Source organism: Equus caballus, chromosome 7 (assembly GCF_041296265.1).
Source record: "Equus caballus isolate H_3958 breed thoroughbred chromosome 7, TB-T2T, whole genome shotgun sequence".
In the NCBI taxonomy this organism is placed as follows: domain Eukaryota; kingdom Metazoa; phylum Chordata; class Mammalia; order Perissodactyla; family Equidae; genus Equus; species Equus caballus.
The window spans coordinates 55,586,490-55,601,979 of record NC_091690.1 but is presented as its reverse complement, the minus strand read 5'-3'; the positions used below and the strand labels follow the sequence as shown (position 1 = coordinate 55,601,979).

Here is a 15,490-nt window from a genome sequence, read left to right as displayed (position 1 = left end):
TAGAAGCTTTCCAGAATTCTGGAGCACCTTATAAGATATGAAATATTAAGCTATATTCAATCAATATTTAATTTAATATATGAAAGCACAATGTTCTAAGCGACATGAGGGATGCAAAGAGGTCTAAGACAATCTTCCTACCATCAGGTGAAGAAGCTGTATGCACAGGGGAAGAGAAGCAACTTTGCAGGTTACGAATAAGACTAAGATGAACCATCCAGCCAGTGAGTTCTCTGGGCATTCAGAGAACTAAGATAGCCAGGAACACTTCACAGAGGAAGTAGGACTTAAACAGGGTCTTGAAGAGTCATAGAATTTATATAAGTGAACAGTGAAGAGAAGGAAATTTTAGACGTAGGAGTAGATGCAAAGTACCTACCATATAGGGGAGAGTGATGACATCAGAATGTCTGGAGTGGAGGATTTGCCTAGGGGAACAGGCATTTGCATGGAGCAGTAGAGAGAGAATTGGGGTAAAGTAAACTGGATATCGGTTGCAGAGGGCTTATAATCCTTTTGAACTTTATTTGATTGGCAAGTGGAAGCAATTGAAGATGTTGCAGTAGGTAAATGACAATGAAAATTATCATTTTGGAGACTAATGTTGTCAAAGTTTGTATACTGAGTGAGCCGATGTGAGATAGAGGATGCAGAGCGTGCACTCAGGGGCTTCATATCATGGTCCACACATAAGGTGATGAAGGCATGAACTAGGGTTGTGGCAGTGGGAAGAAAGGAAAGGAAAGATGAAAAAAAGGTACAGAAAAGGAGAGATGCAATAAAAAGCTACAAAGTCAGGATGGGCAAGATAAGGGGATGAGCAGAAAAAGAGGACAAAGGCAACCTGCATGATTGCAAAAGTGATGGTACCATTGACAGAGATGAAATAAGACAGCGATAGTGCCAGTCAGAATTTATATTATTGTATTTCAATAATACTTTGAAATTTGGTATTTAGTGTATATAGTTTATATGATAACTCTCATTTAATTAAACTATTTGGTTAACTAGACACTGCATTCCTTAACCATCCCAGATCTCAAAGAGCTTACTAGATGCAGAGACTATTCATATTGACATCAGCAAGAGATAGAGGGATGTTCACTCTGCAAAGAAACTGGTTAGCTCTTTGTTACTTTGTAGGACACCCTTCTGGGACCCCAGTACTGGTAAGTAAGGAGTTTACTTGTGCCTTTGTCAGTTGCTGGACTTCTGGGAAAGAAAGTACAATGGCTAAGAGAGAAATGAACTTGAGCATCATCCAGCTTCTGAAGACTTTTAAGGCTGGTTGGCTATTCCTGGGAACTTTGTTGAAGACTGTGCCATCTTTTTGGGGAAGATGGGTTGGTGAACATGGGCAAAAGACAATAAAGCTCCATAATTAAGGCATTTGGTGGATATGCAGAGATGTATTCTCAGCCAGGTTCCTATTCTTTCCACAGTGACTCTGAACTCTACTTCACACAAGGGGACAACAGAATAGGAGGAAAATATTGGAAGGCTCAGTATGTGGAATATGTTGATGCAACTTTTACTCAAAGAAAGAGACTCTCTGAGGCAGAAGCCCATCTTGGAATTCTTGGTAGAGTAAAACCATCCATCATGTTTTGAATTGAAGGGGAGGTTTAAGCTGGGCATATACCTACATGGGATGTCACTTCTCTTGCCCATATTCACTTCTCTCTGTCTCTTTCCGTCATCTCGTCTCTCCTCCTCTCAATATTTTTCAGGTCCAGTCATCAGGGCAGAGGTGGGCGATACCCTGTTGGTGACCTTTGCTAACAAAGCTGACAAAGTCTACAGTATTTTGCCCCATGGTGTGATCTATGACAAGGCCTCTGATGCAGCCCCAAACGTCGATGGTAAGTCTCAGCCTGAGCTTAGGGAGGAAACAGGATGAGCGAGCTGGTCCCTTCACTTATCAGCCCTGTGAGCTCAGGGAATTACTTCAACTTTTTAAACCTTATTATTCTCACCTATCAACACAGATAATGATACCTCACAAGTCTCCGTGAAGAGATGGAGAGAATTCAGGACTGTAGGTCTGGCCTCCAGCAGCTTCTTAGGAAATGTTAATTCCTTTCCTTTTCCCTCAGTAATGTAATAAATTTCAAAACAAACTATGTTCATAGTCACCCCGACTTCTCTAAGATGGAGAGCTTTCTTGCTGCAGGTCGCATGTGATCCTGGGGGTGAAGGCTAAGAGGAAAATCTGATTGCCAATGTTCTGTGGACATCAAAATCTTACACATGGTCTTTCTCTGTATCTTTCAACAAATATTTATTTAAAACCAGTATTATGTGCTTATCATCATGTATGGACTCTCCCCATCACAGAGTAGGTAGCACAGGCTCTCTGCATGTAAGAAAGGTAGCTTCTGCCCAGTGGTTGCAGGAGCTACTGTCCATGACATCCTTCATGATACTGCTCTTGGGAAACTGCTGGTCTCCTTGGAAGCCTTCCCGTCACTGTAACAGATGTCATGGCTGCCTGGGATACCTCTTTGCACCCCAGTGTGACACTGGGCCCAGTCTGGAGCAGGCTTTGTGGTGATGGTGAGGGGACAGAGAAGGAAGGAATAGAGGGAGAACCCCCCCTCCCCAGACCCATCCTCACCCTCCTCTGTTACAGCAGTGTCTCCTGCACCTGCACTCTCTTCCTTGGTCAAAATGCTCACAATGACTTCTTGTGTGTGCACAGAAAGAATGCCAGCGCTAGCCCAAATGTTTATATTTTCTGTTGTTTAACACAGCAAACTTATTAGGCACCTTGTTGCAAAGCTCTGGACAAGATACAGAGTCTCTGGCCTCAGTCTACTTGGAGAGATTCAATGTGTTCATTTGGCAATACAACGTGAGGATTGAGTGCACAGTCTGCAGAATCAGTCCTGAGTGTGAATCCCAGATCTGCTATTTATCAGTTTTGCAACCTAGGGCATTCACTTACCTCCTCTATCTTGTAGTTATTTGAGTTATTTCCTAGTTCTCCCTTCTGGATTTCAAACTCTTTAAAGATGAGTCTCTTGCTTAACTTTTTGGGCTATCCTCTGTGATACAATACATTCCACATAGAAGGCCAAGTATGATATATTCCACATGGAAGGCACCCAAAGATATTTTATGGCTTTATATTTAATTGCTAAATGGGCAATTATCACTCTTTTAATATTTGCTAAACCTGGTATTTGAGTAAGAAAGAGTATCTGTGAAGATACTAAACGTAATTTATGAAAAAGACAATCCTTGGATATAACTTCTATCTCATGAAACAGCAGACTGTGGCAGTGGCCTCCCCTGGTAAGATGCATAAGCAAAAACAACTACCCTTTTGCAAAACACATCATCAGAGAGAGACACCCACAGCTGGAAGACCCAGTCTGACATGTTTAATGTCCTCGGCTGTCGCTTTGAGTAATTGTTTCATTTATCTCCTCAGGATTCCTGAAGCCAGGGGCACATGTTAAGCCAGGTGAAAGCTTCACATACAGGTGGATGGTGCCTGAAAGCGTGAGCCCAGCAGCTGGTGACCCCCCCTGTCTGACTTATCTTTACTTCTCAGCGGTTGAGCCAATCAAGGATACCAGCTCTGGCCTCGTAGGGCCTTTGCTAGTCTGTAAAAAGGGCGCTCTCAATGCTGATGGGACACAGGTAGGCCAACAGATGTCACCAGGTTCTTCTTAGGGTTGTATGTGGGAGAAATCAGTAATATGGCTGGAGATTAGATAGTAATAAAGAGGCAGTCACAAAAAGCACTTTTTCTTCCTTCCTCTTGAAATTGACTTCTACATTATGGGAATTTTCCTTTATGTTTTTGTAGATTTAAGATCAGACTTCACAAAGTTATAGATGTTCACCCACAAACCCAGGGTTTCTGCTTGTTGTGGCTAGGATTCAGTAGGTCTCTTTCCCTGTGCATTGCTTTGATTCTAGAATCTTCAGAGATCCACATGGAATGCAAATTGGGATGCTTTTTCCTTGGACAAGCTTCCTCAAACTTGGCGGCACATTAGAATCACCTGGGGACCTTTTACCCATCTTTTCTTCAGGTGCTCCAGACCAATTAAATCAGAGTCTCCAGGTGATTCCAACATGCAGCCAGGATTGAGAAGCGCTGTAACTCACCATTGCAAACCAGAAGTTAACCACGATGGCTGAGGGAACAAGAAAGCATGTCGATAATTTCTTGTTAGTCCCACTTTAGAGGCCTAGACAGCTGCACTGATGGGTGTGGCAAAAAATAACATTTCAAGCCATGTCTACGTGATATCAAACACATCAATGGGGGCTGGCCCTGTGGCGCAGTAGTTAAGTGCACACGTTCTGCTTTGATGGCCCAGGGTTTGCTGGTGCAGACATGGCACCCCTTGGCACACCATGCTGTGGTAGGCGTCCCACATATAAAGTAGAGGAAGATGGGCATGGATGTTAGCTCAGGGCCAGTCTTCCTCAGCAAAAAGAAGAGATTGGCAGCAGATGTTGGCTCAGGGCTAATCTTCCTCAAAAAAATAAAACAAAAAAACACATTGATGAAAAGAGGAAAATCCAGTCATTTAACCATTTCGAATTACTTCACCAATCAGAAATATCAAGGCTATTTATTTAAATGGCATATTTTATGTTTTGCATTGTACAGACCCGCTTCTGGGCTCAAAGGAATTTCTAGATAGAGGACAGAGTATCTTGGTCCATCTCAGATTTTTATTTCCCTGCACAAAGGACCAATCCTGGAAATGTCTATTAGAAGCTCAGTGTGTCCCTGGACCTCTGAATGGCCCTCAACAATGCTTGTGCAACAAGACTGAATATTTACACTGTACTTCAACAACCGTAGAAGGCAAAGCAGAATGAGTAACCCTATTTTAAAGCTGAAGAAACTGAGGCTCAGAGACTTTGACAGCCCAGGAAACACACCTAGGAAGTAGTGAAAGCCAGCAGTAGATCATGGAACTTCGAGCATCCAGCTTTGTTCTTTTTCCAATACACTACCCTGCTTCCTACTAGCTAAATCCCTGAGCCAAGGAAATTAGTGCCAGAAAACTTTCGTTAGGTAGTTCTGATTCTGCCCCTGTTGCATCCATTGAATGGTGACTTTGAGGTTTGCCAGAAGCACCTTCTAATCTCTGGGAGTTGTTGCGTGAGCCAAGTACCATTCATGGTCACTTATACAAAATTTACAAAAAAAATTGTAACTTAAAACACCCCATACCTGGGATTTGCCTGAGAGAGAAATCCATTTGACCACACAGAAAGTTCTTTTCAATGCAAGGAATATTTATGAAACACATACTAAGCCAGACCCTCTAAGGTAAAAACTTAGGCCTCTTCTAGGCAGGTAGAGAGATGAACGTGTAAAGAGGAGTTTGCATCTCCTTCCAGTAAATTGCCATAAATTCTCCCAGTGGCAAATGGATGTCATAAAACATACCGAGTGATAGTAGGCCCTTTTCTAAAACTGATGACCTTCCACAATAACTGTTCAATCAAACTTCCTACTTCCCTTCTCTATTATCTATCAATCAATCAATCAGTCTATCTATCTATTCATTCATCCATTCATCCATCCACCCATCCATCCATCTATATCTATCCGATACATTTTATTTTGAAATAATTTTAGGCTTATGGAAAGGTTGCAAAGAATTCTCCATATATCTTTCACCCAGATTCCCCAAATATAAACATTTTACTTTGTTTGCTTTATTATTCTCTCATTTTTATTTTTCTAGACTATTTTTCTTCCTGAATTGGTTGAGAGTAGGTGGCAGACATGATATCTCTTCAGTGTATAGTTTCTGAAAAACAAGGTCACTCCCTGACATAAACACAGTAGAATTATCCAAGTCAGGAAATTAACCTTGATACGTACTATTATCAAATTTTCACACCTTTTAAAATTTTGCTGTCTGATGGGTGACCTTTACAGCAAAAGAAAAAATACGTTTTTCTTGGTCCAGGCTCTGATCTAGGATCACATGTTGTCTCCTCTTCATGTCCTGTCTTTTCTCTATGATCTATTTCATCACAGGGCGGCAAGTGTGACTTTTCTAAAATGCAAATAAGATCAAGTCACTTCCATGTTTAACACCCTCCAGTGGTTTCCTATCACACTTAGAACAAAAATGTACATTTCTTAGCCTAGGCCTGTGCGTCCCAGCCTCTGACTCCTTCTTTGATCTCTCTCACTACACTCCCTCTTGCCTGCTTATGCTCCAGCCACACTACCCTTCTGTTCATCAAAGTGGTCAAGCTTACCCTTGGCTTAGCACCTCTCTACTAGGCTGCCTCTGTTTGGAATGCCTTCCCTTCGCAAGGCTGGCTCTTCTTGTCACCTCCTTAGAGAAGCCTTCCCTGCTCACTAAGCTAAAGTCAGTATCACATTAGCTGATTTTAATATCACTTACCACCTTAGGACATTTTCTTTCTTTCTTTATTTTTTATGTGCATAGTATATTTCCTCCTACAAAAATGTAAGTGCCATGGAGCAGGGACCTTGTCTGTCTTATCTTCACTTCCCAGAACAATGCCTGGTGCATCGCTGACACTCTAAAAATATTTATGTTTGAATAAATGAAATACAGGGTGAGCGTTCTTATCTTCAAAGTTGTATTAAGACGTTTGGTTAACAGAAAATGCCCTATTATACACATCTCAAATGTTAAATGTGTGGCCTGAAAATGGACACTGAAAATTCCAGGACAGCCTCGTTTCAAAACTCGTTTCCCACTTCCTCATTTAAGCACTCAGAGTTGTGTGATGGCTTATGGTTCATACCTCCCGGCTTCCCTGCTGCCATGGGAGCCCAGAATGTACTGATATAGGTGCTCTCCACAAAAGAGCTTTGTGCTGCAGACTCAAGCCATCACTCAGATGCATTCCACACACAAGTAGCAGAGTATATTAATCAGAGTTCTCCAGAAAAACAGAACCATTAGGATGTATGCATAAACAGAAAGAGATTTACTGGAAGGAATTGGCTCACACAGTTATGGAGGCTGATAAGTTCTAAGATCTGCAGGTTGACTCAGCAAGCAGGAGACCAGGGGAGCCAAGGGTATAGTTCTACTCCAAAGGCCAGCAGGCTCCAGATCCAGGCAGAGCCAATGTTTCAGTGTGAGGCTAAGGGCAGGAAAAAGCCAGTGTTCAAGTTTGAAGGCAGTCAGGCAGGAGGACTTCCCTTTTACTTGTGGGAGGATCAGACTTTTGTTCTATTGAGGCCTTCAACTGATTGGATGAGGCCCACCCACATTAGGGAGGGCAGTGCTTTACTCAGTGTACTGATTCAAATGTTAATCTCATCCCAAGACACTCTCATGAAAATGCCCAGAATAACGTTTGACTAAATATCTAGGCATCTCATGGCCCAGTTCAGTTGACACATAAAATTAACCATCACACAGGGTCCTATCTTCTCTCTTTTAACCCTTTTCTGGGCTGATTTCCCACTCTTGCAGACCCAGCTGCCCTCCAAATACCTCTCAGATGATGAGGTTCTTCAACTCAACTCTTTTCAATGGTTTATTCTTATACTATGGACAATTGCAATCACGGCGAATAATGACAGTTAACATTGTCTACTTATTATTTGCCAGATGTGTTGAGTACTTTACTTATATTATCTAATTTAACCTTCACAAAAATATGAGGTGGGGACTATTATTATGCTCATTTTGCAAATGAGGGAATTGGGGCTTATAGGGGATAAATCACTTGCCCTAGTTTCCACAGCAGGTAAGCAGAACAGCATTAGAACTCAGGTCTGCCTGCTCCCATAGCCCATACTTTTTAAAAATATAGTCTGACCCTCTACTTCCCCCCAATTTTTTAATATTTTATTTTGAAAAATTTCAAGCCTACATTGTTTCTTTTCATAGCCTATGATCTTAAACTATTGCCTCCTAAAACACCATGTGATAAAAGCAGTCAGTGCACATGAGGTGTAGCAGGAGCATAAAGCAAGGAGGATCCATGTCTCCCATGAGGAGTCAGGGAAGCCTCACAGAGGTGGGGCAGCTAAGCTGGCCCTTGAGGTTGGTTTGGGGTGGCAGATGGTCAAAGCTGGGGGATACGTACACGAAAGACAGAGACCTGCAGAACACAGCAAGTTCAAATTGCTGTAAGGAGCTTGGCCTCGCCTCAAAGAGCCAGGAGGGAAGGGCCAAGAGAGGAGGCTGAAGGTAGGAAGGGACCAGATCGCTGTGAGCTTAGATTGTATTGTCCAGTGTAAGAAGGAGAGAGATGTGATCAGATGGCATTGCTGAGGATCCCCCTGGAGCAGGCAGCAGGATGAAGGGTGGATTGGAGGGGAGCTGATTAGAGGTAGGAAGACATCAAGGGGCATGAAACACAATCACCTCTCTGGTTGAGCTTTAAAGAAAAGTACATTTCAGCAATTTAGGATGCTATGTTTTCAGACATGAGGAATTAGGAATACACACAGTGGAAGTAATCCCTGATTCCCCCAATATCAACTCAAGCTAACATAGTTTAGCAAAGTCTCCTGGGTTATATGATTTCCTTATTTTGTTCACAAACACATATTGGGTTCCTGCCTTTCCAGGCTTTTTTCTTGGAGCTCAGGATACAGAGAGGAGCCTCAAACATCGCCACCCTCACAAAGCCTACATTGCAGTGGGAAAACAGTCACAAATACAAAGTTTACAAATAAAACGTAATTTCAGGTGGAGACAAGTGCTATGAAGAAGAGTAAAGTAGGGTGAAATAAAGTAAGTTTGCAGGCAGAGTGACAGATGTGTGACTGTTTTAGACAGGGTGTCAGGGAGGGGCACTCTGAGGAGGTGACATTTGTACAGGGAACTAAATGGAGTAAGGGAGTGACCTGGGCAAGACCTGGGAGAACCTTCTAGGCAGTAGGAACAGCACATGAAAAGGCCCTGAGGCAGGAATGAAGTTGGTGTGTTCACAGAAGAGCAAAAGCCTGGGGAGGTTGGAGTAAGCTAGAGGGTGAGTACAAGGAGATGAAGTCAGAGAGGCTGGGGCCAGGATATGGAAGCCATGGTAAGGAGAAGAAGATCGTGATGACCAGCCTGACAATGGGAGTACCACAGAGTAGGAAAGCTTCTGAGCAGGAAGTCACATGGGGAGGGAGAAGGTTACAATGAGAAACATGAATTTTTAGGGTGTGGAATGAATTTATCAGAATCACGCTCAGAATCCTGATTCACAAAATGACCCAGGAAATCTATGGCTGATGTTGATCCTAATTTACTTTGTGTTTCTTTGCAAGTGAAGCAGAACTAAGAATTCCTCCCAGCTGTACTTCTTATGTGTTCATTTCTTTTTTCTCTGTAGAAAGGAATAGACAAGGAATTTTACCTGCTGTTCACAGTCTTCGATGAGAATCTGAGCAGGTATCTTGATGAAAACATTCAGAAGTTTACCTGGCGTCCCTTCAGTGTTGACAAAGAAGACAAAGAGTTTGTGAAGTCCAACCAAATGCATGGTATGAGAAAAGACTCTCCCTCCTGTCAAGGAAAGGCGTAATTGTATTCGAAGTGAAAATACTTGAAATACTTTATCTTTATTTTGGTTTCTTGGGTATTATTTTCGGTCATGAGTAAATTATTTCATGGCTTCAGCCTCACAGGGTATGGTGAAACCTCCCTATCTCCCACAGATGTTGTGAAATTTAATTAATACCTCTAAAACACGGTATCAGCCTTAGGTGAAGCAACACAGAGTTTGAACTAGCAAAGATCACAGTACATCTTAGATGTAGAAAAATTACTGACAAAGTGCCCTCCCTCGGGTTCACAATGGCATCATTAAGTCTGATAACCCAAGTGATAACTGGAGATAATCATTATACAGCAAAGTATCTCTTATCAGGTAGTATGAATGACTGTCTAACGCGTTAATTTGTGAAATACTGGCCGTTCCTATCCTAGATCTTTGTTTAGGAGGAACTGCTTAATTCTCCTTCTCTGTTTCTCTTACATCAGTTGTTACATTAGTAAACCACCTTGTAACTGATGTGACTGACACAGGATTCTCGTTAGACTTGGGCACGTTACCCAAGGTAACAGAGTACTGGGCCGGAGTTCAAACTCAGGTGCCCACGAGAATGTGTAGTCAACAAATGCGCCTAAAGCAGGCACTGTAGGATAACAGGGGCTAAACTGCTTGTTTTAGGGTTAAGCATAACTTCTATTTATTGCCTTTAAAACATTATGGGAAAATAACAAAATAGTCCCTAATCGCCCCCTAACCCCAAGGAAGTCCAAAAATGTCCAAGATTCCAGGTGACTCACGGCAGCCAGCTCACAGACTCACACGCTTCTGGATGCTCCGTTCCAACGGAGTCCCCTCTTGGACCAACGGAAAGCAAGGAGTAATGCATTTTCAGTATCATCTTCCACAAAAAGATTTGTTATAACCAAATATGAAATTTGTTTCCAACCTTTCTAGTAGCCAGTAAAAAAGGGAAACTAAGCTAGAAATGAGGAAACATAGCAATTCCTTAGTGGAGAAACTAAGCTGCAAAAGGAGTTTATCATGAGAGAGGCTTGCATATAAAAAATATTAAACAGCATAATGGACCCTGTCAAATCCAGCCCCATCCTGGTTTGGCAATGTGAAGCACACTTTCATATTTTGGACATGCTGAATATGTCATTTTTAAAGGAAAATAATGTATCGTTTCAGATTTTGCATTAATTATAAATTGAATTCTATTTCTGGTCTTGCTTTCATGGAGTGGGACAAAGAAAAATGGCAACACCACCAAAGAGAAAGTGCCTCACATAGTATACAATGCTCTGCATTGCATGTATTCTATGGTCTACATTCACAGGTGTTTGTTGAATGAATGAATGAGTGAATAAATATTCCAGAAAGAGAGGCTTTAGAGTTCCAAGGCAAGAGAAGATTCCTTGCCAGCCAGCCAAAGACTAAATTATTAGCACCTCAATTTACAGTGGTATCTCTTTAACCTTCAATGGACAAGATTTATAGAATTTATTTGAAAAAGCATTATTAAAGATTTTTTTTCAGAAAATGTGATGTTCTTCTCAGAAGCCCCAGGGCTTCTTGGAAGCTCTACTAATAACCCTAGATATCTGAGTAAAATTGCCAAGCACCACTGGTTCTGCAGACAAAGAAATAAAAAGTAATTTTATTGACAATGGAATTATTACAGAACATCTTTCATGTGCGTGGTAGTTGCTCTTTCCTCCTATGGGCATTAATAGAGAGTAAGGGGCATAGAATCTTTATCTATCAAGCATGAGACGTGATTATGTACACTCACCCCTCAGACAGTGCTATTCAATCATGGCAGTCATCCCCCACAGAGTGGGAATGTTATTTCTAAACTCTTCTCAAGGCACTGCTCCGGGCAGCCACTATCCATGGATTGAGGTTGATGTAAAAGATAAAAATGGTTTTCATTTCAGGAGATACTGAGAGTCTTCATATCTAAGTAATCATTATTCAAAGTCCCTTCAGTTATTCTATTGGGTAGGGAAATAAAAGTTATCAAAGGCAAAATTACCTACTCAGAGACTAACCTCTTAGAAACTTAGCATCCCTCTCCCCCTAAAAAATCCCTGTCCACTGACCAGACGTGCAAATACGATGTCAATCAATTGCAAATCTTTCAAATGATGCAGGATCCATGAAATCAGTAAAGGGACGTCTGATAACTGCTAGAATCAAATGCAAAGTCATCGGCAAATGAGGATCTGACAAAATTAAATGAATTAGTAACTGAGAAAGAGACACTTTCTCAGGGAGGTGACAGGATAAGAACCTCAAAGGAAAATGATTTTCATATCTAGAGTTTTAGAGAAGATTTTGGGAAAATTCGTGAAGTCCATAAAATAGTTTTACAAGTATGATGCTCTTTATAATCCTCAAAACGATGTGAAAAGAAGGATATCATATTACATCATCAATCCATTTTGTCAGAAAAAATTATGCCAGAAAACAATCTGATTTATTCCTTATTATTCTTAGTGCTTTTGTGTATATGTTGTTAAATACAACATTTTCACAATTTTAGTATATTTTCATTATTCATTGTTAGTTTTAGTCTCCATTTTAAATTGATTCACCTTGTGGCTTTTCCCCAGTACTATTTATTCTCTGATAATACGGATCTTCTGTAAATAGTTAGAACTTGAACACATAAACACCCCACCCCCATACACATTGACAATCTTTCACTAACATGATGTGTTTTCAGTATATGTACATAATTATAGTGGGCTCTATCTTTTTTCCTTCCATTTAGCTATTAATGGCTACATGTATGGCAACCAGCCAGGCCTAACCATGTGCAAAAAGGATAGAGTTTCCTGGCATATGATTGGAATGGGCACTGACACCGACATGCATGGAGTTTATTTTCAAGGGAACACCATCCACCTACGAGGGACTCACCGTGACACGCTGGCCCTGTTTCCCCACATCTCCACAACGGCTTTCATGCAGCCGGACCATGCAGGTAAACTTGACAGGGCCATCTCAGGTGACCAAATTCCTGTCTTCAGGCATATACTCTTAGGATCCTCCCCGAGAAGAAATTGGTGAATTTGGGCACTTTAGAGGGTATAGAGGAGATATAGTCTTGATTAGAATCAGGGAATCCTAATTATTTTATTGGAGAGGCATTTAAAATAACATCCACAAAGCAGAAATGACCTTGCCATACAAATCCTAGGATAATGCTCTTGATTCATATCCATGACCAACTGAGCCCCGAGAAAGAGGATATTTTTTGTTCTCTTTAAGCACAAACATCATTCTAGTTGCTGCTCTGAAGTATCTACCAAGCATGGACAGCCCAGCAGATGCTTCCAGGTTATGGCCGTGGCCTGGTCTCCCTTCTCTGGAGACTGTTAGTGGACTCTTGATGAGTTACTTGGGGACTTCTCTATTTTCATTCTGTGGGTTCCCTTGGTTTCCCCAGAGGACAAGCTGCACTGGGTCCAAAGTCCACGGAAGGCCCATTGAAGTACCAGTACCTGTCCCTTCTCTTAGAGATTTCCAAGCTAATTAGATAATCTGGGCATTTTTATAAAAGGTATAGAACTACACATGACATCATATGCTGTTGCATAAAACATAAGAATAGCAAGCAAATGTTGTGGGCATTCAACATGTTCCTCCAACCCAACTTTTCCATTAGTCTTAAAAAGAAACCAATATGCTACCCAAGATGAGTACTTGCTGACTCTGTCTCCTCCATGAGTGGATGTTTACTTCTTTGCATCATACTGGAACTGCAGTTTAGATATTTCTTGGTGTCACTGGTTAAAAACTTGAGGTTTGGGCTTTAAAACTTTTGCCCAAGAACTGCCAGAGACTGGGAGCTCCATGATCCTTGCCTTGTAAACTTCTAGCATTCAATCTCTCTACATTAGTATAATTAATCAATTATGAACCACCCAAACACGGGATGCGTTGGACACAATGATTTTTTTTTAACTTTTTATTAAGATTATGATAGTTTACAACCTTGTGAACTTTCAGTTGTACATTATTGTCAGTCGTGTTGTAGGTGCACCACTTCACCCCTTGTGCCCACCCCCTATGCCCCCTTTCCCCTGGTAACCACTAATCTGTTCTCTTTGTCTACATGTTTAACTTCCATCTATGAGCGGAGTCAAACAGAGATTGTCTTTCTCTATCTGGCTTATTTCACTTAACATGATACCCTCAAGGTCCATCCATGTTGTTGTGAATGGGACGATTTTATCCTTTTTTATGGCTGAGTAGTATTCCATTGCATATATATACCATATCTTCTTTATCCAATCATCAGTTGATGGGCACATAGGTTTCTTCCACGTCTTGGCTATTGTAAATAATGCTGTAATGAACATAGGGTTGCATGGGACTTTTGGAATTGCTGATTTCAAGTTCTTTGGCTAGATACCCGGGAGTGGGACGGCTGGGTCATATGGTATTTCTATATTTAATTTTTTGAGAAATCTCCATACTGTTTTCCATAGTGGCTGCACTAGTTTGCATTCCCACCAGCAGTGTATGAGGGTTCCTTTTTTCTCCACAACCTCTCCAACATTTGTTACTTTTTGTTTTGGTTATTTTTGCCATTCTAACGGGTGTAAGGTGATGTCTCATTGTAGTTTTGATTTGCATTTCCTTGATGATCAGTGATGATGAGCATCTTTTCATGTGCCTATTGGTTATCCGTATATCTTCTTTGGAGAAATGTCTGTTCATGTCCCCTGCCCATTTTTTGATTGATTGGGTCGTTTGGTTTTTTGTTGTTGAGTTGTGTAAGTTCTTTATATAGTATGGAGATTAACCCTTTGTCAGATGTATGACTTGCAAATATTTTTTCCCAGTTGGTGCGTTGTCTTTTTGTTTCAATCCTGTTTTCCCTTGCCTTGAGAAAGCGCTTTAGTCTGATGAAGTCCCATTTGTTTATTCTTTCTATTGTTTCCCTTGTCTGAGAAGATATGGTGTCTGAAAAAATCCCTTTGATACTGATGTCAAAGAGTGTACTGCCTATATTTTCTTCTAGAAGCCTTATGGTTTCAGGTCTTACCTTTAGGTATTTGATCTATTTTGAGATTATTTTCGTGAATGGTGAAAAAGAATGGTCAATTTTCATTCTTTTATATGTCGCTGTCCAGTTTTCCCAGCACCATTTGTTGAAGAGATTTTCTTTTCTCCATTGTATGCCCTCAGCTCCTTTGTTGAAGATTAGCTGTCCATAGATGTGTGGTTTTATTTCTGGGCTTTCAGTTCTGTTCCATTGATCTGTACACATGTTTTGTACCAGTACCATGCTGTTTTGATTACTGTAGAATGATTTTTCTTTGTAAAAACACTCTTCAAGACCAAAGAGGGAGGGGAGGGAAACAGCCAAATAGTTTTAACCCATAAAACAGGCACTCATGCTAGAGGCAGCTGGAGTAATTTTAGAGACTTGGCTACTTCTTCCAGTGCTTTAAGTATTACCTACAGGCTTCTAAAGAGTTTCATAAAATGTTTTCTGATTTATGTTTGATGGTGAGTGTAAATCTGAGACTGCTTAGAAGCTTGGTTATGTCAACAATTCCTGTCTCATATCCCCACGTCAAAAAGAGTGCCCAAGACATGGGTAGAGTAGACTGTAGGCTGCAACTCATTTTCTTTGTTTTTTCTTTTCTTAAACCATGTTATTGAGGTATGCTCATCTAATATATACAAATTGATGAGCTTGGAGATAAGTATACAACTGCGAAACCATCACCACAATCGAGGCCTTAAACTCCTCTTTGTTCCTAGAGAATATAATTCCTCGACTATTGAAGAACATGATGAACACAGAAATAATGGACTGCCTGGAAAGCAACATATGCAGAGGGAGCTCTTTCCAAGTCTGTCTTCAGAGGTGTCTTCTCTGTGATTTCACAGAGACCCTTCCTCATGAGGGTCCTCGTCAGTGCCTGGGGGTGCTGGGGTACCCACACCCAGTGGTTTTTGTTCATCCTGGAGGCGTAATTTGGCAATATGTAGA

The 15,490-nt window shown here is 41.1% G+C and overlaps 2 protein-coding genes across 4 annotated transcripts in view; both read left to right on the top strand.

Annotated features, from left to right (window-relative positions):
* HNRNPM (heterogeneous nuclear ribonucleoprotein M) overlaps positions 1-15,490 on the top strand; it is a 357,001-nt gene that overhangs the window by 86,381 nt on the left and 255,130 nt on the right. The window lies entirely within an intron of this gene.
* Positions 1-15,490, top strand: part of HEPHL1 (hephaestin like 1) — a 77,227-nt gene that overhangs the window by 34,645 nt on the left and 27,092 nt on the right. For all 3 annotated transcript variants that reach the window (XM_014741930.3, XM_023645560.2, XM_070273167.1), the window contains exons 7-11: positions 1,443-1,582; positions 1,731-1,862; positions 3,437-3,648; positions 9,310-9,460; positions 12,251-12,463. In XM_014741930.3, the coding sequence (XP_014597416.3) occupies positions 1,443-1,582; positions 1,731-1,862; positions 3,437-3,648; positions 9,310-9,460; positions 12,251-12,463 (848 nt within the window). The remainder of the gene's footprint in view (positions 1-1,442; positions 1,583-1,730; positions 1,863-3,436; positions 3,649-9,309; positions 9,461-12,250; positions 12,464-15,490) is intronic.